The sequence below is a fragment of the Rhopilema esculentum genome, chromosome 2, assembly GCF_057945365.1.
Source record: "Rhopilema esculentum isolate cy_ngs chromosome 2, ASM5794536v1, whole genome shotgun sequence".
In the NCBI taxonomy this organism is placed as follows: Eukaryota; Metazoa; Cnidaria; class Scyphozoa; order Rhizostomeae; family Rhizostomatidae; genus Rhopilema; species Rhopilema esculentum.
The window spans coordinates 1,217,032-1,241,295 of NC_142816.1; the positions used below are offsets into that span (position 1 = coordinate 1,217,032).

General features: G+C 36.5%; 1 protein-coding gene across 1 annotated transcript in view; it reads left to right on the top strand.

Moving 5' to 3' along the window:
* Window positions 1–8,911: 8,911 nt before the first annotated feature.
* Window positions 8,912–24,264, top strand: part of LOC135695324 (low-density lipoprotein receptor-related protein 6) — a 31,887-nt gene continuing 16,534 nt past the window's right edge. The window contains exons 1-2 of the mRNA XM_089108814.1: window positions 8,912–9,153; window positions 19,623–20,022. Of these exons, the coding sequence (XP_088964940.1) occupies window positions 9,099–9,153; window positions 19,623–20,022 (455 nt within the window). The 5' untranslated portion in view covers window positions 8,912–9,098. The remainder of the gene's footprint in view (window positions 9,154–19,622; window positions 20,023–24,264) is intronic.

Below are 24,264 nucleotides of genomic sequence, written 5' to 3' on the forward strand. Positions count from 1 at the left end.
ATTCAGGCATGAGTTTTTTATCGAGCGGTCGTGAAAAGGCCATTTACAAGATAAATTCCAGCCGAGGCTGCGTTCCACACGGGCTTGTATTTCAATTCGCCCCTTTCTTTTCTACGCGTAACTTGGCAAATCAGACCACGCTATATGATTATGATTATGACTAATTATCAAATACCTTCGATGCCCCACATTTCACCTCTTCTTTTTTAGCACCCCAAATCTTAAATTTTTTGCCGGTATTGTTCAACCCGCGTTGATGTCTAAGCCCGGGATGAGATGAGGTCTAAGCGTGTTGAGATTTCCACATATTGCGATTTTGCCATTGTAATTTTGGAAAGGCATATTGAATGTTGAGTGGAAGATCATAATAAACTGATTAAAAAAATCAAACAAGATCTCAAATAACTCGTTTAAAGCTTTATGTTAATTATGCCATCTGTCGCAAAAATTCTCGATCGAGCAACTGAGAAAGACGGTGTCCTCCATACGTTAGTAGATTTAGTTTCATAAAAAAAAGATTTTCGTGTGGCTCAGAAATACATGATCTTGGAAATTGTTCTTCGTCTTTACAAACACATTTTTATAAGAAAGTATGCTCGGGGTTTATACTCCGTTCTTACATTTTAATGTATACGTAACTAAAACAATAATCTGTTCTTGATAAATGATTTTAGTACTGCGAGCGTCTTAAAGGTTTCGTTATTAGGAAAGAGCTAAAAATCTTTTTTCGGATAGAAAAAGACAACACAAAAAACCGAAGGTAATTGGAGCGTTTCCATTATGTATAGACCACTGGCGCCACAAAGGGGTGGGCCGAGATGGACATGCCCACCCCAGTCTTCCCAGAGGTCGATTTTCTAATTTCTCAAAATCCGTTTAAAACTATTCGATTGCTGCTTCTCGAAATACTATTTCAGATTGCTTTTCCAAAAATTTCGAAACACAGTAGATAAAAAAGGTGTTTCAGCGCATTTTTGTCCACCCCTTATTTTTGGGCTGGCGACGCCACTGGTATAGACGAGCTAAAACAAAACATTTTACAGGCAACAGAAGACAGTATAACGTGTGCGGGGGTTATGTGTGCGTATAGATACAGGCAACTTATGTCGCTGACCTGGTTAATGTATTGATTCCATGAAAAAACACTTGAGTTGGGGCCCGAGTTACACGACGTCGAAGTGGTTTTCGCTTCGGATTGCCCACTCCAATCCGAAGCAGTTGCACTTTGCTTTTCCAAGTGATTACACGACTTCGGATTGACTTTTGCTTCGCTCTTACACGATGTCAGATTGCTATGTTTCAATGTATGGACGCAGTTCATAACACAACAAATTAAATATATTTCTTAGTCGCCACTCTTCATCATTTTCTATAAGCCCGTTCTTTTTAGGTTTGACCACCAGCCACTGCAGCGACCGGGCTTAAGCCAGAAGCGACGCTGGGCCTTTTTCTCCTTTACCTAATGCAATAGCTACAAGCAGCTGTTTGTTTCATTAAAAATTTTCTTCGTGCCAGATTGTTGTTAGCAATGAACTCAAATAACATGATGTTCTGCTGCATTAAAGTGGTGAAACCCGGAAGCATGCCAAGAAAAATTTTGATTAACAATTTGATGTCAGCCGTGTTTATGCTGAGTATTTCCTTCTTAAAAAAGCGCGCACATTTTGCACATTCAGCCTCGAAATGAGGCATCGTGATCTGGAACGAGGTTTTGGAGTGAAAATCACTTCGTAATTAGTGATTACACGAGAAGGAATGCGAAGATGTACTTCGGATTGATTTTCAGTTCACCTCCAGAGCGGAGTCACTGTTACTCCAATTACGGTGTCCCACCAAAGTACTTCGGATAGCTTCAGGATCGTGTAACTGAATGAAACCCCTTATCGGAAGTGAACCCAATCCGACTTCGTGTAACTCGGGCCTTAAAGACTTTGACGAGAGTCTTTGGTTGTTCTGGGCTCTTGAAGTGCACAACCCAGGAAATCCTGATTCCAGCCTCCCTTTCCGGCTGTCGAAAGCCGTTTGTTTTCAATATAAAGCGTTTGTGGTATTTTGTCATGTTGGTAGTGCCAGGGCATATAAGCAACGTGCATTTTTTAAGAGAAAATTAATATAAGATGCAAAAGCTGTTTTTGTAATTTGCACTCCCACGAAATGCAAAAAAACTAGCATATACATAACCTTTTGAATTATAATTAAATGGGGCATCTGTCCCTCAAGCCTAGCCTGCGTCACAGACCATCAAAAACTGGCATAAATGGCTTTAAAAGTAAAGTACTTTTATTTAGTAAAATATAGCTCTTGCTACACTTATTTATCAGGGCTGTGCCCCCCCCCCCCCAAACAAAACGTTGTATCTGGGTCTTTGCTACCTTGTAAACCGGCTACTTTGCGAATCATCACAGTGTGCCAATCAGAAACACAGCAGACTTTTAGTTTCACGAGACCTCCATGAAAAATCCCAAACGTCAGATGAATTGGCTGGGAAAAAAGAAGACAAGTCTGCTCTTGGAAATTTGCTTAGATTTCGACTAGAATCTGGATCTACATGTACCTTATTCGTTCAACTATTGCTCCTTATGTTGGTTTTATGACGATATAAAGCTAACGTTTTATTATAGATCTGAGAGTAGTTAGTGATCGATTGTAAACCGTTTCGCTCGGATTTATTTTAGCAAGAACTATAAATGTCTTTCAATGAAGTTCGGGGTAATATTTTAATGAGGCCGTAAATAGGGAAATGAAGTTTTCACGCAAGAACAAACCCTCTCTCTCTCCTTTCCTCTACATTCTCCTTCGCAATTCCTTTCCCCCGTTCTTTATCTTTTGACTCTCTCAGGTTCTGGCACCCAGAGTAGGAAGAAAAGTGAGAAACTCGGGATCCTGCTCCCATAAATAAGTAGATTAAGTATTTTTGTTCTTTCTTGAAACATTTGGATTTGATTCTGTTATTTCCAATCCATCTCCGGCGTGTATGAACATTTTGTAAAAACGTATTTCATTTTCCCATGGTCTTAAACAGAACGGGCATCCATGGGGTTTGGGTAATTACAGATATTTGGACCCGGGCCGGCCGTCGCTAGCTTTAATCTACGAGGATGTGCCCAAATCTAGTTTGCCGAAAATGTGGGTGAGCCATCCTTTACCGTAAATCCTCGAATTAGCCCCCTTGGGCTTAGTTATTTTTGAGATTTTTTGATAATAGCTTTTTCGAGGGGGGAGGCTTATTAAATTATTGTAGACACTAAGAAGACACTATTAAAATACCCTGTTTATTTTAGTAGGAATTTTTTTATGAGCATTTAATTAATTATCACCAAATTATAAATTTTTGCAGTAGATCAATAAAACGCCGAAGGCAACCCCAGATGGCAAAAATCATCAAATTGAGGGATGCCCATTCGAGAATTTACGGGGCAGTGGGGGCTAATTCGAGGGTGGCTTATTGACGATTTGTAGTTCTAGGGTGGGGGCTTATTCGAGGGAGGGGGACTTTTTGAGGGGGGCCAATTCGAGAATTCACGCTATTTGCCAACAAAAGACGTTATCCTTCACTTTCAAAGGAGGTGTCACACCACTCTACAACCCCCTCCCCCGTAGTGACAGCCCTGACTGGGGTCTGCAAATGTTCCGGTGATATCATACTTGAATTCGATTTTGAAGCTTCCTACACCATATTGAAAATCAATTTACTTAAACGTCAGTTTTTTGGAAGTGTTAATTACCTATTGAAAGAACGTCCAATATTTTATGTTAAGATATGTAATTGAATGTTAGTTTTACAAATGATTGCTCCTTTATTATTTTCTTCAAATAGGCCCGGCAAGTTCTAATTTATTGTATTGTCGACACCTTTCAATTTAAAGTGAGTTCCTTTCTCGACTAACGCGTTGACGAAGCAAAGTAAATGAATTTAAGTGCACATAGCCAAAGAGCAAAAGCCCCGGAAGAGCCATCTCATTTTCCTTGTTTCTCTAACGTGTAAGGTTTTTACACCTAAGGGCAAAGTGTGATGTGCTCCTACAATAAGAAACATCCATTCTTAAGTGAGGATCCTTAGTATAAGCACCCCTACCCCTCCCTTTTAAAGATGTTAGTTTCGTTTTGTGCCACTTGCGTGTGTTATCTCAACAGAAATCGTTGGAAGAAAATGTAGAAACTGAAAGTATTCTTACAAGCCACATGTTCCCTGGGCCTGGAAACATTTTTTTATGACAAAACGCTCTACAAAAATCGAGCCTCCAAATGCAAGTAGTAGTGATTGCCTTTATTATAAGAATCTGCTCAAAATCTTTCTTTTAAAGATTAAGTGGAAATGAATATTGTCGAAATTTATTTTCAGTTCACCTGAAAAAGAAAAACAGGAGCTCCTTGAAATTGATAATAAGGTTATTTCGCGTTACGTCCTGGTCCTTTCTAAAACGAAGCTCTGGCATTTATCAAGCCCTTCAGAAACTGGGAGGGAGGCAAAACTGGTCCTGCCGAAAACTGGGGGATGTGCCCCCAGTCCCCATGAGGCACTTCTGTTGCCGAGTACGTATCCCAAGCTTAGTTTGTTATGAAAATGCGTCTATTAGATCAGTTGTTTGTCTCTAATGAGTGTACATTTTAAAAGTTATATGAGGGCTTGACCTGTTGCTTTCCTACCAGAGTGTAAACTTTCCTTATTATCAAATATAATTATTAAACACAAATATTCTGCATTACCTTTTGTGTATAGGCTGTTCCCTCTCATGCGGCCCTGGGGCAGTTAGAGGCCGTGTGCCTGATATTCTGCTGTGAAGTTGCGATATTGAAGAGACCCGTAAGAATTCACGATACAGAAACTTTTAAGAATTATTTATTGTAATATAAGCATCAGTGCCGGATCTACCATCAAGGTGTGCCTAAGCTCAGGGCCCCATTGGCCTTGGGCCTCATCTTTATTCTGAAATTTTTAAAATTACTGTTTAAATGCATTAAAATATAGTTCAATCGATTCAATAAGCTTTTCGCATATTATTGACCTAAAGACACGCTGATCTACATAAACCTGTGTAGATTTTACCAATTTAAAAGCTGTTCTATGTTTTGTGGGTACCACAGAGCAGGAGGGCTTGGAAGGGGGCTTTAGCAACAAACGCAAAATATTAAGAAATGAGCCGCCATAAATGCCTCTTTTTATTCAGTTTCACCCCCTCCCCCTCCTGTTTTTTAAGCCCCCCACTTAATGCCTCTTTTCATTCGGTTCTACCCCCCCCCCCCCAGATTTTTTAAGACTCCCACTTTTCTCAACGCTTCGCAATGCCTGTGCAACTTGATTGCAAACGCCAGCGGTTTTCTCAGCAAGTTTGTGTGTGGTGCGCATGCCTTTCTCTCCTCCTTTTCTATATGCGTATTCTGTTCTTTATGTGTGTGTGGATGCATGTTGGTGCAGTGTTTGCATAAGCACGTTGATCATCTTGTTGCCAACACAATTTCGTTATATCTCATTTGAAAATCATTTTCTAGTAACTGTTTTTAGTTTGTTTTAATGTACATTTCTGTTCTATAGCACATACAGTCTGTCTTGATTTTCCAAAAACAATCTTCCAATTCTCCAAATCTAAGTCCTGTTCTTCTTAAACTTTCATTAAATTTAAGATAATGATTTATCAGGTATTATGTAAATTCTAGAAGGGCTTCACAACTTTGCAAGCACGGGACCTCATTTGCCTTGAAGCCGGGTCAACAATTAACAGAGCGACTGTGATTTATCTATACAATGTATTTCTTTGATGATATTGCTAAGACAAATTTTATTTGTGAATGAAAATTTCGAATTTGTGATTATTTGGCGTCGTGGAAGGGGACAGGGAGGGGTCCCGAGCATTACCAGAAGAGTGTCAAGAACAGATCATCAAAAAATGCATTAAGAGTAAACGCTAGGCTCAAATTTAATCAAGAATGAGTCTTCATGTTTTATCAACATGAGTTTTTGAGCAGAGAATTCATGCAAATATTTCGAGAAACCCAGGCCAAGCTTGTAATCTGCTAGAAAGACTTTGTTTTCTATAATGTTATCGTAATGAAGAAGGGCAATATCTAATTTTTGAACTACGGAAAACTGATGCCCAACAAAAATTCAGACATTTGTATAAAAATGTTCAGACATTTGTATAAAAATGTATGTAGTAGTTGGGGCATTCAATCTTTCAAAGTCAGGCATTTTCAAGTAACTTCTACGGTACATAAATGTCTACCTCTTTAACAAACACTTTAATTTTCAAATATTTATTAAACATGTTAGAACAATGCACAATTCGAAATGCTTTAAAAATTAGTAATAGATCAATTTTTGGGCCCAAAAGTCGTCCAAAAGGGAAGAAAAAAGGTCCAAGTCTAATATAATTTAATCTAAAAAACAATATATTGCTTCCTAAGAATTTCTTTCAGAATCCCCTAAACTGCTTTTATACACTACTGATATGTCTCCCAACCATCCCCCCTCCTAAAAAGAATATGTCTGAGGAAGCGGTATACTTAAAAATCTCATCTTCGTAAACAGTAAAAATCTAAATAGGTAATAGCTTTTTCGCAAATACTGGTATGAATTTTTTGCAATACTTACATTGGGGGCGCCGGGGCAGTAGTACCTTGGGTAGGGCAGTAGCTACATTTCGGACGCCGGGCCGTAGCAACATTTGGGGTGCTTTTGGACAAATCTCAGTCGGCAAATTTAGAAAAGTCACATTCAGTCAGTAAATTCTAAGGAGTACCTGAAATGACCATATGAGCAGTTTTACTAAAGTACGTCAAAATCGTTAACATTTGTGTTTGAAATCGTTAAAGCAAACAAGGGGTTTTCTATCAGAGAAACATGTTGGCTTCTCGGGAATCATGTTAAGGCTCTATCATGTCAAAGGTAAGGGAAAGCAAAAATCGAAGCGTTTCTCTACAGAGAGGAAATTGAGCCCCTCAACATGAGGTATGTACAACAATGAAAGGTCACTCCCAAAACCCAGGAACACCAGTCGGTAAATTGAGAGCTTGCACCCCTGCAGCTTCGTGCGTTTGTGATTAACTGTATATTATTTTTATTGTTAAAGCTGGTTTTAGTTGAGTTTCACACGTAGGTTGATTCTATTATCTTATTTGACTCTTGATTATAGTTTGTATTCATTTGTCTTTATTCTAAAAACATCCAAATCAGTAGTATTTGGAGTATTTCAAACAGAAAAGTGAAGTAGTTCATCACTGCACATTTTTCAATTCATCATTGCACATTTTTGATTTTTCACTGCACAAATTGGTCATCACTGCACCTTTAATTAATCCTTGGCTAGAAGCTCTGTCGCTAGCCGTTATTTGTCAAACTTGTTGTTTTCAGTCGTTAGTCGAACAATTGCTGCAAAAAGAAGAATTTTAACTTTATCAGCCGTTGCCGTATTTTTTAGCATTTCTGCTTACAACGTTGGTGAAAGCCCCCTTTAAGTGGGTTTTACATGATGTTTATTGGTCACAGATCTTTGATTAATTCCTGTTTGATAGGAATATTGCGAAAGTGTCCTCATATTGCTTTATCTAAATCCTCCATTCTTAGAATGCTACCCTTTGTCATTGTTTTTGATGGCGCAACAATATTGTGGACTGGATGGAAACAAATAACTTTATATTATATAGCTAGTTATGGGTAGTTCATATCAGTAGTTCATTGACAAAGACAGCCATTTTACCATGTTTTCGAGAATGTTTCGAAGAAAATAGGCAGGAGACGGAAATTTTGTTGCCGAATTCTTTTTGCGGACTTCAGCATATAAAAAGCGGAAATCATGAAAAGTTTTGCCTGCTCTTAGCATGTTTAGACACCCCCAAACGGTTTGGCTGCAACCCCCCCCCCCCCCCAATAATCGCAAAACAGTACTTTATTTTCTTAATACCAGTGTAATGGATAGGAACAATTCGATGGACAGCCCCTTCTCTTGTGTGAATTTCGTTCTGACGGCACTAAATAAACTGACAGAACAATAAAAATATGGTACTTCTCTAGCAGGGGTTGTTTTTGAGTTCTTTATAATCAAAATATACACTTATTTTTATAAGAACACTATGAAATTTGCCCATTCTTTATATTCTTAAAAAAACTTCATTCTTCAAAGTATTCTTTTTTCAAATCTGGTATGTTTTCTGTTTTCAGGGGAACATCGTCCGCCCGAATGGAAAAGACCCTGTTTAACAAAACGAGCTCTGTCAGTCAAACGATTCTCTGGCTTTGAACTCCTGAAAAGTGAGAATGTGCCAGCTGAAGTTGAGCAATAATATTCTAAAAAATTTGATAGCACTAAGTTTGAATGTTCATTTAAAAAAAACGAGAATATACACACATTTTAAATATACACATTTTTTATAAAAATATAGTCTTGGAAATATTGAGGCTCAAAATCGCAAAGATTCAAAAATAATTCAAGAAAAATACCAGGCTCAAGCTTCATCAAGATTTAATTTGTTAATTTATCTCAGTTTTCTCGAAAAGCAAAGAGCTGTAACATTCACACTGTTTATACATTACACTTTGAAATGCACTCATTCATTCTGTGATTAACTCTATAATGTTACTCAGCGACTAGATTTTGTATTTTAATACCACATTTGTCGTTCTGTTCTGCTGTTCTTTAATTTTATGATGAAGCAACACATAAAAAAGATTTGAATTGTTTTCGTTTGAGCGAAAATACACCTCGTACAAGAATGATTTAAGAACGATCTTAGGCTAAAAATCAATTGTTTTCAAGAATATCGAGATTTGGCAAAAAATGGGTATTCTTTTAAAAAAGTGTTTATATTTAGGTTAAAATTGTCCAGTCTAATACAATCACGTTTAGAAGGGCCAAGGGCCTCACGGCTACTGCGCAGGGGCTCTATCTTCCCCAGGTGTAATTTAATAGCGTGCTTGCGCGATCAAGCGAATTCGGATTTGAGTGTAAGTAATTACCATGCTCAAGACATTATTCGGCTGTTTTTTCAAATAGTTTCTCATAGTCTTGTGGTTCACACGTTGTGGAGACTTTGCTGGCTCTACTGCCCATCGAATGAAGCAGTGAAATGGTATTTTATCGAGGTATCCAACAACACTGTCCGGCATGAATTATGTTTTATTCTTGTCCACTATCATCTGGCTTCCATCACTGGCCTACGGTAAGTTAAATCATTTATGTCATGGCGCCGAAGAAGGCACACCGGAACTTTGTTACTTTCGGCATTCCTGTATCTTACGATAATCCGTTACATATCAGCTTTTGCAACAGATTTGCAACCAATTTATGCTGAAATTTGGTTATCTTTAACCGAAATGGCTCGAGTCAACTGTTTCCCTATCAGGTTTTCGAGTAGGAAAGCAGTTTTCGGCCAGTCGAAACTGTAGGAGAAACGCTTTTGCTTATCGTAAAATTCAGATAAATTGCAGCACCTAGGGATAAGAACTTGGAACATTTATTGATTCTTTCATTGGTTTATACTGATACTCGCTCAACTGTTGTCTCGATTTCTTAAAAACAGAAAGGAAAACGTCTTCGTCCGTTGTCAACACAACTTGAACAAGATGACATCACGAAATGTCTATCGATCAAGTCGAAGCAATTGCGCTCAACGTCTCTTTGTCTTCCTTTCCAAGCTGAGTTTGGAAAAGTATAGGTTTTGTTGCATCCTGTTCACCTGTATATGTTGAGATTGAATTTATGTGTTTCAGTTTGAAGTCTGGATGATTTTCGTGCCTAGCTGGCGGAATGTTGACTTAGTGTTCGCATGTTGATGTTGGGTTGCAAAGCGATTGTCCTCCAAGCTTGCCAAATGTGAAATTTCGTTGGTTTTGTTTAAAGATGGCATATGTCAAGCGTTCACTTGAATAAAAACTGAAAGCTAGTCAGTTAGCGCGAATTACTGTTTGCGAAAAAAGTGTATAATTTTTAAAAGTGTCGCTGTGGAAATCTTTTCCAGAACCGCATCGTGTACTTCCAATCCAAGCCACTGGACTCCAGGATCTGTCGCTTTGATTCATAATTAGGCTAGATCTTTCGTATGCACTTCTTATGACCTTTACAACTAAAAGCTGAATATTTGCGCTTAATTCTGAAAACTTCCAAGCTGAACTTATTTATTTACATGACCAACAGAGATCCTCAAGTATACAAGTTCTGTTTTGATTGCATTTACCAACAGTCCTTCTCTTCACATCCTCTTAAGAAGGCTCAAAAGTTCAGTCTTTAAGCCACTTGCTTAACCCATGTTAAACTTAGTGAAGGCCGTTTAAAATTGTGTAAAACCCCATTATAAACCAGATCAGAGATTGATTTACCCATTCAGGGGCTAGCATGAAACATCCATGCGGACCATCCTTGTCCAATCTTTATGAAATTCAGTTTTTTATGCTGTAAAACTCAAAATCGAAATTTGTTTCAACCCCAAGTTAAGTAAGGTTTTATGAATTTTGAGAGCCGTGGCATGATTTTGCGTTAATGTGTAATCATGCGAAGAGATTTTCCAGATAAAGTACTGTTTCGAAAGGGTTTTGGCATTATTATGCCAACTGCATTGAAACCTTTCAGTCGAGACAATGAAAGATAACAATTTCATTTTTGTGGTTTTATCCTAAAGTCAGTATCCCTTCAAAAATGTAAGTCTCATGTACACAGTAATGGGAATTGTCTCAGAAGAGGAATGTTTTTCTCAACCAAACTAAACATTGTTTACAATTTATTTTCGGAGGATCTTGTGAATGTCAAGTGCTATTAAAACACGAAGGAAACTCAAACTTTTTATAACTTTTAGAACCTAACTTAGATTATTTCCTTTTTCATTCTGACCATAAGAGAGGATTCAAATCAGCAAGGAATAGTAAGTCCTTATTTTGTAAGTACATTAATTACAAACATTTCCAGCACGACAAACATTGGGACAAAACTTTGTCTGAAAAAATATTACTGCAAAATTCAGAGTTATCCAAAAAATTGTCATGCCAGAAAATTTTGTATGAACCACACATTTGCAATATATATTAACTAATGCAAAGGTTATAATCTTTAAACATTAGCGTCTGCAAAATTTTTCAAAACAGTTATTCTTCTGAGCTAATAGGAATACCGGTACAAACAAGTAACATCCTCATTCCCATAGTCTCTCAATTTGTGAAAGTGTTATTGTTGGGTTTGCATATATATACATTGTGTTACTGTTTGTGGTTTTAGCCCCATTAGAAAGTTTTTTCTGGCCTAGGGCTTGGTAAGAAGACCTTTTTTGAAGATTTATCTTATGTTATATCAGTTTTGGACAATTATTCTCTAAACCCCTTATTTATTACCATTCGTATGTCAATAAGCTTATTCGATAGCAACTTAAGAAGGAGTTTAAAATACTCTTTTGAATACCAATCCTGTTCAGGCTGGTCATACGAGGAGAGCCATAGCTCTTGCTCCATCCCAGACTCTCCTCAAATGTTGGAGGGAAGCAACAAATTGCTCTCCAAAATTGCTCTTAGAAGGAAATTGCTCTCCTTGAAATCAATTTTTCATTTGTTTCTATTCTTATTTATCTACAAATAGGAGAGCTGTTTACTGCTCTTCTGTTAAAAGTGTTATGGGCAGGCCTGGTGCCGTTTTACACACATGTTTACATATTTATATATAAAATTGAAGGTATTTATATGACTAAAAAAACATGAACCAAGAGAAAATATCTCTTGATATTGTAGACAATGACAGGGATTGTAGACTGTGATGCCTAAATGCAGGGCTGGCAAAAATTCATTGTAAATCTTTAATATCATTGATTTTTATTTTTCTGGAATGTTCGGAAAAAATTGCTAGAAAAGAAGATGCACAAGTGAATTAAGAATTCTTCTCTAAATATTTCGGGGTTAATTATTATCTAAAAGTTACTTTTATATACTTTCCTAGTGCCTAAGTACCCCTTAAGTTGACTCTCCACAGGGGTAAACCATTTAAGCTATTACTGTCAAAAGCAAAACTTATAACCATGGCTGTTGATACCTGTGTGTGTTTAAAATTTAAAAATGCATTCATAATATCAAGGCAAGGTGTTCCATGTTTGAAATGAACATGGAGACGTATTTAGCACCTTTTTTATATTTAAGAAAATTGAGTACTAAATTGCTTCATCATGCAGGCTAGAATTTTTTTTTATTTCTCAGAAAGTAAGAACTAGAGTTTATTGTGCATCTGGCTAAATTGCTCCTAGCCACTCATATATACATATATTTTATATATATTCAACAGCACCTAAGTTTTTTAAAATATCGAATACTAGATTCTCAATTAAAAAACAGTTTCTTTGATGTTTAACTGTAAGCCTTTTATAATAACTATTACATACATTTGGGGAAAAATAAGGAATGCAAAAGAAAAGAAGAAAAGATAACACATTTTCAAGCAAGGAAAAAATAGCTATTTAAACGGCATAAATAAAGTTTCTAGGCCCAGCTTGAGGTGAGAAAAGCAGAATAAATACAATAGATAAGAACAATAGAACAAGTGTAAAGGCAGATGGTGAACCATTCAGAAACAAAAAAGTAAATAAAATGTTGTCTGTCATTGATAAACAGTTTTTTGAATCTATGCTATGAAGGAACATTAAAAAAAGTTTTTTAGTTCTTTGACATTTTGATTGTATGCATTGCTTTGCATCCTAAAAGAAAGAAATTCTGTTCATTCTACCACTATTGATACTCAACTGACAAACCATGTTAATACTGAAGGCAAACCATGGCACCTGTTTGGCAAAACCACTTCTTTAGAATTTATTGATGAATAAGTCCAAACATGGTCAACTCTCTGCTAAATATTTGTCATCTTTCAGAGACCTTCAGCCTAAAACGAGGTCACCAAATGTGATAATGCACTATTTTCAACTGGGCTATAAAGTTAGCACCTACTAAAATGCTGCTGCAAAATACACTTGCTCAATTGTCAACAGTAATTAGCAACTGCTGCATCAGAATCATGCTTTCACCTGCAAATCATAACTTGAGTTATGTCTTCCATAGTTACTTCATTTCTTGCATGAGCTGTGAAAAGTCCATGATGTTCCGATTACCGTCTGTTTGTTGAATCTTGTAAGATCTAACAGTTTGGCCAGGTTATCTGTATCTTTATCAAAGTTCCTTGAACACCAGCTATTGATTTAAGAACAAACCAACCAGTATTTTTCAAATCATTTACAGTATCATCAACTTATAATTACCCAAGTAATAAGCATGTTGGCATTTTGTTTTATTGTTTTATCTAAAAATAGTTTTTGAATATATAGACCAAAACATGTTTATGTCCTCTTGTAGACCATATAGTCACTTAATAACCACTGTTCAGAGCTTTGTCCTCTCAAAGATAATGGAACCTTGTTCAAAGTTGTGCACAGCTCTGGTTTTCAATCAACATGGTTTTTTGTCCTACGACATGTCTGTTTTTACTTAGGTTAATTATATTAAAAGCTCGCAAATAAATGGATAGTAAAGATACAAATGAATTTTTAATTAAATGAAAATGATAATCCTTTAAAGCTGTTTCAAAGTAACTACCAGTAGTACATTAATTCTGCTCAAGACCTGAATTTAATTTAATTGCAGGTCACACATTTCACTTAATGTAGGTAAACTGCTCTTTATTTCACAAAGACATGCCATTTCCTGTAGTTATGATTCAAATTTGCTTTGGAAATGGGCTCACAAATACATTTACTTTTCATTGTTACAAATTTGTCCAATTGAAAAATGACTCTGCTTTTAAGTTTTAAGGTATTGTTTTCTATTATTTTATTTATTGATAGCATCAAATATTTAGCTTAATTTGAAATTTAAGTATGGTGACATCAGTTTTCCTTTGTCCTCAATAAAAATGAAATCAGGCAATGTTTATTCAAGAATACTAGATCGGTTCTAGATTTGATAGATTTCTTCTCCTTCAATTTTGAGCAAACTCATTTAAATTCTTGTGGTTCTTTAACTTACATGTGTACATTTGCCTGAGGTTAGCGAGTCCTCATCTGACCTTTCTGTTATCTACCTGATTACTTAGCAAGTCATTTTTTGCCAGGTTTAGGATTCCATGGATATGTTTTCTGCCACAAATCACAAGGTGTAAAAAGACACAGTACCACAACCTCATGCCAGAGGTTTTATGAGCCAAACCTTTTTGATCAATTTAATTTAGGAATAAGAATATACGCTGCAACTTCCGCCTACCAAAACGATATCATTTGGGATAAACTCATTGTCATTCTGGAGGAGCATTCTCTCGGACACCTTGCCTGATACGATAAAGAATGTGGAAAACGTAGCCAAATTTAAAAAATAAGAAAGGCATACATGCCTGGTATGGAGACAAATGTAGCTGTAAAATATGAAAATAGGTAGATTAACATTGTACTTTTTTCACATGTATATAAATAGTTGGTATTAATTAGTTTTGCATAATTATCTATGTATATTAACTATTGCTCAAACCAACTGTAAATAAAAGAGGTTATTATTGTTCTTGTTATTATTTTATATTATTATTATTATTATTATTATTTTTATTATTATCATTATCATTATCAAAGGCAGGCAATATTGAGCGTGCTCACTACCTATTTGAACCTTCAGTGCCTATTTAAATTTTCTGCCATAGAAAAGCTTTTGTCACAAAACACGAAGACGCAATACACCACAACCTCATGCCAGACATTTTATGAGTCAGAGCATGCTCAGCACCAATTGAAACCTTTCTAAGGTCGCAAAGGCAAATATGGTTTTCTGCAGTGGATGAGTTTGTGCTTCAAAATGCCATGTCACGCAAGACACAAAGGTCCACAGCCTTATACCAGGCGTTTTATGATCCAGACGTTTATGATCAAGACAAGCAATGTTGAGTGTGCTTAGTAGCCAGTAGAACCTTCTTTGTCCCGCACAGACAAACATAATTTTTGGCTTGTGCATTAGGTAACCCAGTCATTGGCAAAAGTGGGCTAGGCAATCCTTTTTATGAGCACCAGTGGCCAGTGCCTACCGCAAGTTACAGCTAAACCTGGATAAATAAACGAGCTCATTGAATGACCCATTCCTAGAATTGAAATTTTGGTTTGGCTTAACTTTGTCCAACATAACCAGGGTCAAGACCTGTTCCCATTTCCATAATTGACTTTGATGTCTCTTTAAGTAACTCCATTCATTAGATCTGGACATCTTACCGCGTTCTTATGGCTGTGAAGTGAATTCACTTTATGCAATAGTTCACAGACTGTTGCAATAAATCTGTTGCAATCATTTAAAGTTTCTAAGCGATGGGGATCCCAAACGGTCTACTTACATAGGTTTTTCGTTATTTCTAAGGCCCGTTCTTGTGGCTCTTGAAATTATTCCAATGTCTGTCTGTTATAAAGGTAATGTGGCTTAAGTTTTGAAATTCCGAAAGCGTTTAAAAATTGAACACGTCGACCTTTGTATCGAATAAAAAATGCGTGTGTGTTAAATGCATAAATTGGACCTTTCTTTACTTCGATCTAGTCAGTTTTCTATGCAAACTTCCAGTTAAGCAGTATGCTAGCATTCATCCATCGCATCTTGAAATCAGATTTTGTAAATTACGTGGAGCGTATTCAGTTTTTATTGACATATTATTGAGCATGGACTTGGGTGGCTTCAAACGATATTACAGTGGACGTCATTCGGCGAAGTGACATCTAGACGAGTTTCAACCTTTTCCCCGTTTTAACTTTCAGTATTCTATTGGAATAGAAAGAATTGAGGCATAGGTAGGAATATCAAAGCGGAGGTCGACAGCTTACTACAGCAGAACTTTGAGGACCTTTTTGGTTTGGAGCAGCAGACGGGCGTAGCTAGCCGGGGGATGTAGGGGGTGTAACACCCCCAAAATTCAGTTTGTCTGCAAAATCCTTAGTTTTTCTGTTAGAACTCTTCTCGATTTATGTCTTTGTCGGTAAATTTTTCTATTGATGCCCCTCCACCCCCTTAGTCTGGAAGATCAAGCGACGCCACTGACAGCAGAACTTTGATTTTTCTCCATTTGATTACTACAAATTTACTAAATAGAATTTAATGTTTCTGAGTTCACAAAATAGCCGTTTTGCAACATATTGTTAGTAGCTCAGATGATAAACTGGTATCATCTTTCTGTCCTGTAAACACTAGAAACATTTGTCAGTTTTATTTTTTCTTTTGATTTTCCATCTGAGGCTGTCCTTACGCTGTTCTTCGTTTTTCAGCAAATCGAGCCTCAATGTCCTAATTAAGTGTGTTTTGTAAAAAGGGTATTAATAGTGAGACTTTTACAAAAATGTTTACAAATTTCGAAGGCAGTCTTCCAAGTTTGTGCAAGTAAAGGAGAGCAAAAGGGAAGTTGCGTCAACCGAAATATGGGTTTATTTGAATTCATTTCAGATTTAAATTATCCTGTGACACTACAACCATCAAGGCATATTTTGAAGTTTTTTTGCTCGTTTTGTCTCTTGTTACATTTTTATTATGTGTTGGTGGTGAGGTCTGAACCACTGCAGACGTCATTCTTAATAAATGCACGCCTTCTGAGCTCGGTGCGGGCTCGTATTAAGCGAAAGCCATGGCCCATGCACTCCCCTATTTTTCACTTCCAGTATACACCATACAGGGAGACCAAATCTTGTTTTCCCTACATAGCCTAATCATTGTGAAGCTCAAATTTTGCAATATTTTTTCATAGTGTATTTTCATCGGGATGTTTTTGTGATAGTTAGATGTGTAGACCTTTTCGCTATTATAAACAATTATATTCCTACATTGTTATTCAAGTTGGGTTTTTGAGTTATTACAAGTTGCCGTAAAGCGTTGAGTGCCGAGTACAGAGGTTTTACTGGGTGCTGACCGATTTTGAGGTTGCTTGCCGCCTTTTTTGCCCATAGCCCCACATCCATTGAGTGTCAGGCGATGCCGAAAGGTTTGGCTAAGTTAATTCACTAAACTTGAGATTGTCGTTCGAAAAATGCCCTCCTTAGCCCAATCCAATTTATCGCGTTAAGAATTTTAGACTGTTTGTGCAAAACTACATAGATTGTGGTTTGGATATCACAGTCAAAGGCATTCTTGATCAGATGGTGCTTACGCTTATTTCGCTCATCTCATTTCGTTATTCTTTGCGGTTAAAAGCCAATGGTTTTGTCTTGTCACATGAAGGATACATTCACAGGCCATATTTACCATCACAGTACGATAATAAATACTTCCAGTGCATTGTGTTCTACTTAGAACCCGATTGTTTTCGCTCGCTTTGAATTTGTTTTATTCTGTGGTTATTTATTTTTACGCGTTTATGCTTTTTAAGAGATTTTCATAGAATATGGTTGAAATGTAATGTCTTTAGTAAACGAAAGGGCATTGGACATGACCTTCAGCCGTCGTAAGTTCGCTTAGGAACATAGCATAACGATGATTATGGTTTATTGAAAATATTTTATTAAGTCCAAACTGTAGCTGACCACGTCATCTTGGCCTTTAACATCATTAACATAATCGTTTTCATTCACCGTTACTATCAGCATCAATTACCGTCCAATCATCATCAAAGTCATTGTACAAAACATCTGCAATCATTGGCATCGTAATCATCAATCAACATTCTAATCATCTTTATCGGAGTCACAATCATTGACATCGTAATCATCAATCAACATTCTAATCATCTTTATCGGAGTCACAATCATTGACATCGTAATCATCAATCAACATTCTAATCGTCATTATCGCAGTGCCAATCATTGACATCGTAATAATCAATCAACATTCTAATCGTCATTATCGCAGTGTCAATCATTGACATCGTAATAATCAATCAACATTCTAATCGTCATTATCGCAGTGCCAATCATTGACATCATAATCATCAATCAACATTCTAATCGTCATTATCGCAGTGCCAATCATTGACATCGTAATAATCAATCAACATTCTAATCGTCATTATCGCAGTGCCAATCATTGACATCATAATCATCAATCAACATTCTAATCGTCATTATCGCAGTGCCAATCATTGACATCGTAATCATCAATCAACATTCTAATCATCTTTATCGGAGTCACAATCATTGACAACGTAATCATCAATCAACATTCTAATCGTCATTATCGCAGTGTCAATCATTGACATCGTAATAATCAATCAACATTCTAATCGTCATTATCGCAGTGCCAATCATTGACATCGTAATAATCAATCAACATTCTAATCGTCATTATCGCAGTGCCAATCATTGACATCATAATCATCAATCAACATTCTAATCGTCATTATCGCAGTGCCAATCATTGACATCGTAATCATCAATCAACATTCTAATCATCTTTATCGGAGTCACAATCATTGACAACGTAATCATCAATCAACATTCTAATCGTCATTATCGCAGTGTCAATCATTGACATCGTAATAATCAATCAACATTCTAATCGTCATTATCGCAGTGCCAATCATTGACATCGTAATAATCAATCAACATTCTAATCGTCATTATCGCAGTGCCAATCATTGACATCATAATCATCAATCAACATTCTAATCGTCATTATCGCAGTGCCAATCATTGACATCGTAATCATCAATCAACATTCTAATCGTCATTATCGCAGTGCCAATCATTGACAACGTAATAATCAATCAACATTCTAATCGTCATTATCGTAGTGCCAATCATTGACATCATAATCATCAATCAACATTCTAATCGTCATTATCGCAGTGCCAATCATTGACAACGTAATAATCAATCAACATTCTAATCGTCATTATCGCAGTGCCAATCATTGACAACGTAATAATCAATCAACATTCTAATCGTCATTATCGCAGTGCCAATCATTGACATCGTAATCATCAATCAACATTCTAATCGTCATTATCGCAGTGCCAATCATTGACAACGTAATAATCAATCAACATTCTAATCGTCATTATTGCAGTGCCAATCATTGACATCGTAATCATCAATCAACATTCTAATCGTCATTATCGCAGTGCCAATCATTGACAACGTAATAATCAATCAACATTCTAATTGTCATTATCGCAGTGCCAATCATTGACATCGTAATCATCAATCAACATTCTAATCGTCATTTTCCCAGTCACAATCATCGGCATCGTAAAATTAATTAACATTGTAAGAGACATTATCGCAGTCACAATCATTAGTACCGTTATTATTATCAATCATTAGGATAATGACTTTTGTGAGCCGTCATCGCTATCATCAATTATCGTCCTCGTCAGGATAATCATTATCGTCATTATCGTCATAAATTCTATTAGCATTGTCATCATCCTAATCACTATTGTTTTTATATAATCGTCATTATCATAATCACTTTGATCATCAATCATCACTAGCCATCATCACTCAACGATCAGATCTGTTAATACGGACTATAACGTGATTCTTCACACAATCTTTCTTGTTTCGAAGTTGAGATGGATGCGTTAATTTGCATGATTAATTAACGCTAATTAACGCCTGATTTTACTTTTTGATGATCAATGTTAAAACCGTTGACAAACCTTTTCAGCTGTATCAGTTCATTTATTATTCTTTGCCTAATAGCTGTGTATAATATAGAACCTTTTATTATACAGGGGAGCAGCCAAGCATCATTTATGCAAATAAACTTGACATTCGCAAATTCGAGATTGGAGTTCCAGAAAATGAGACGACGCTGCTTGGAGGACTACAGGGCGTTGTGTCCGTCGACTTCGACTGGCGGTCGCAGAAAGTTTTCTTCACAGAAATTGCTGATGTTAATGAAATAAGGAGTTTCAGTTTGCGAAAGAAAAAGAAATCCCCGAAGGTTGTTATCGATGCACGAACAGGCCGCCCAACCGTGATCGCGGTCGATTGGGTGACGAAAAAGTTGTATTGGACTGACGATCATAGAAAGAGGATCGAGCTAGCAAATTTCGATGGTTCGCACAGAAAACTACTCATCGACACAAACCTCGACCAGCCTAGAGCACTCGCATTGCTGCCACAGAAAGGGTGAGTTTTTAGTGTAGCCTTAGTACAGCCAGATCACAATGCATCCGCGCAGTTAAATTGTTGGGGATAAGGACAGGACAGTGACTTCAATGAGTGACGCAACTCACTTCTTAGGGTCAGAGAGTATTTGCATTGAATTAGTCTTTTTTTACGCATGCGCATTGACCATTTGAATCACATGCGCTTTGACGACCAAGACTGGTTTTTTCGCAGCCCCAACAATAAGAGTTCAGTTTACGGTCTCGTTTTGGAAATAGCTCCAAACAATCAGGTTTAGCGCCATTTTTTGTCTAATTGCAATATTTCATTTCTTGTGTGCATATTTTACAGATTTATGATGATATAAAGATTAAAACATACATATATATATATATTTATATAAGTGATAAAACCGCAATTACCGTGCTGAATGAGAATGTCCAACTCCATTCGTTGATCACAATTACGTCCCCTATAAAAATTTTGATCACGAGTTCTGGTTAAACTGATATATACCAAAATTTCTATTTTCAAAATTTATATTGATCTATACCAAAAATTCCACTTGATCGGAAATTTAGCTTTCATCTGGTAGTACTTGCACTGGCGATGACATTGATTCGTGGATGGTCTTATTTTATTGGATGGTCTTATTTTGTCGTCTTTACGTGCGGATCTCGGGTGATAATCGTGTTTCATGCGGTGTTTTGAAAACTTTAAGGAGTCATTCGGTTTAGTGAAAAACAGCGCGAAGACATCTGGTGGTCAGATTGTGGCAAGTGATAATGGTAAAATGGGATCAATTTTAGAAAGCAAGCAGCATTTCAACGTTTTAAGAAGTCCACATTACACTCGTTTTTTATACGAAACCGTCTATTAGAAACGGAGTCCTAAGAAGACCAAAAAATTAAGTAACCATAGTACCAAGCACCCTCAATTTTCAGAAGCTTTTCGAAATTCCTTCTTCAAAATATGGTAGTGGCAATGATTTGTTCGACGATTAGTAAATTATTTCCTGTTTAATTCTATTTTACCTTATCTCATGTTACGATTTATAAAAGGTGGCTGTTTGACATTTGGTATTAAAGAGAATATTAAGAAACTTTCCAAACAAAAATCATTCTCCTCGTCAAAAATCTTAAGTTGTGTAGGAGGCTACCCCCATTTTCACCCCCCCCCCGTACTCGCTGTTATATGCTTGTTTGTTCGTTTCCTTGACATAAGTACCTAATTGTGATAAGTCAATCCATATGTTGATTAACTTTCGCAAAATTTCGAAGTCCTGGGGTTTATTCAAAGTCTGATTGTTTCTAATTTTTTCTTCGAGTACTAGAGTTTCTTTCTTTTTCCTGTCCGTTACTCGTTTCTCACAGTGAGTTTCTTATGAAAAGATCAGTGTAAAAATCTTAATCTCAAATCCCTCTCTTCTTAGCCTCTCACTCCCTTCCCTTGTTATGGCCCTGCTTTAGGCCTCTAACCCGCTTTCTGGAATTTCGACTAAAAAACGAAATATTCATAACAGAAATTGATGATTCTATTTTTCCCAAATGAATATCAGTTCCCACGATTGCCTTTCCTATGGTTTTTATTAAGATGAAAGAAAGTTTATTGTCCTAATATGCATTTCTTATGTCCTCTCTTCTTGGCTGTTGTTTTCTTGTTTTGATAACAGCAATATTTAAATTTCCCGTTTTATTTTTCGATAACATATTCCGGATATCAGAGTATAAAAGAGGAGAATTCCTATCTTAGGAGGTCAACTTGTTCGTGTTCAAACTTGTGGCATTCACAATATTGGTTTAGGACATGAAGAAATATGAAAAATTCTTCCTTCTCCACTGTCTTCGGGTTGGCCTAAGACGCTTGACATCAAATGCAATTATGTTTAAAGATATTTTGCAGCTTCCCATCTTTGTTGATTTATTGATTTTGTTTTCAAAATCGTGTTTTAGCTAAGTATTATTCCTTTAAAAACAATAATAGAAAGAAAGCAAGTTGTTCCAGCCATTCATCCTGAAACCAAAGACTACCTATTTTGATAAACAGTGAATATTATTCAATTCAGATGTTCCTTTGTTTCATTCAGCGGGTGATTTTCGACGGCTTACTGTCGGCCGTCAGCCTTTGGTCCCTGTTTTGCACGACAAGTCGTCTTTCATATTGTTTTACTATTCACCATTTATCATAATTCTTAGCATCATAATCAATCGTCGTCATCATCATAATCGCCATCTATCATTATCATTAGCATCACAATCGATCATTATCATCAATAATAAACGCAATCACCTTCATCATTTATCGCTATCGCCGACCCCAATCATCTCATCGCTATTTATCAAAATCGTTATCACCACAATCGATCATTATCATCAATAATAAACGCAATCACCTTCATCATTTATTGCCATCACCGTACCCAAATCATTTAATCGCTATTAATCATTTTAATTATCACCATCGTCAATCATGATCATTAGCATTAATCATAAACGCAATCATTTTCATCACCGTACCCAAATCATCCCATCGCTATTAATCATTATCACTATCACTATCACCATAATCGAACATTATTATTATCATTATCATTAATCATAAACGCCGCAAGCGCCTTAATCTATCACCATCCTCTCATTGCCATCAGTTATTGTCTTAACCAAAATCATCAACTAGTTAAGATCGTTAAAGCACAACAATCGTGAAAACAGGTTTTTGGTATGTCTCCTGAATATGTCTTGCCTTTCTTTTCATTGGCCAATGTTAAGCCAGCAGGGCATCTAATTCCCTTAAATGGGACGGGCGACCGTATTTAACGGCGAATGGAATCGCACTGTTTTGTATTTTCTGGAGAATACGTTTTTCAATTAGCAAGAGCCTCGATTTAAATATTAATACTGACACGCGGTTTATTACCAGCAAGAAGAGATTTTAAAACCAATATCCAGTGATAAAGATCATTTATAATTTGTGTTTGGTCACACATAGTACCAAGGTCGTTTTGACACCCAGACAGAAATTTGGAACGTTTTCTTTCACCTCCTTCTTCGCGGTAATGTTTGTAATTGTACACCTTCGCCGTGGTTCTTAACTTAGGGTATACGCACTTTCTGTAAGAATGTAGTTTATGAGAATAATTCGGCTCAAAATGTACACAATTCTAGAATACATTAATGCTCAATGTTATCTGAGCTTTTCTTACAATTTTCAGCCTCAGTAATATCAATATTTTTTTATCTTGATTATATATAAACTTGGATAAGTACAACCGCAAAAGCCAAGTTTATGTTTTAAATGTTTCTCTTTGACCAATCAGCGAGTGTGATTCCACTCACACGGTTATTGATTGGCTAATATTGATTGGCAGATGCCATAAGCCCCTTTAGTACCTGTCGATTGCCTTTAAGGCTCAATCTTGAAAGAGCTGGGCCCCAGTATTTTTCATTTTGTCAATTGCCTTTAAAGACTCATTGCTAACAATGAGCCATTGCGCTACGCAAGCATCCCATAATGCATTTTCAGACAGTCTGAAATCAATCCATAGAAGTTTACTGCCATTGTTTGGATCGTCGCCTGGATAATTTGCCACCCTCGCAAAGGCTCATTGTTAGCAATGTGTCTTTAAGGATTCCTAAAGATTTTTGTTTAACCGAAGACTAAGGAAGAGATCTGTAGCGACGGCATATTGTATTCGCGCCTTTACACGAGTCCAAATATGTAACCAATTCCAGTATCGTGTGAAAAGGAGCAATGATTCTTATGTAACTTGTTCATTCCTGAAAGATTAAGGCGTTAATTTGCTTGAATTCGAGGCTGAGGTGAGAACTTCTCATTTTAGCAAGTTATTTATTTGTTTATCAATTTTTATGCCAAGTTTTCGATTGGCGTCAAGTCCTTTCCTTATCATTCCGTGAATTAAGCACTGACTAGCCACACTGTGTCTTCAACAATAGTGCACTTCGGTGCGAGTTCCTAACAAGCAGTCTATAAGCGAATTTTCATCCCTTTTTATCTAGCATATTTATTGAGGTAATCCAATTTGATTTCTTAACAACTGATAAACGAAAGCATTGAGTTACCTTTTGTGATTGAGTCGGGGTCACGAGATTTCTGTTTGATCACTTTTTATTTTGATAGCCTACTCGGGTCTGCAAAGTTGCTCGTATAAATTTTTTTTTGCCTGGTGCAAATTTGAAGCGTTACCCTCCTTTGGGTTGGTATTGTGATTATATACTCCCTGTTTTAGATTAATTGATCCTGTTG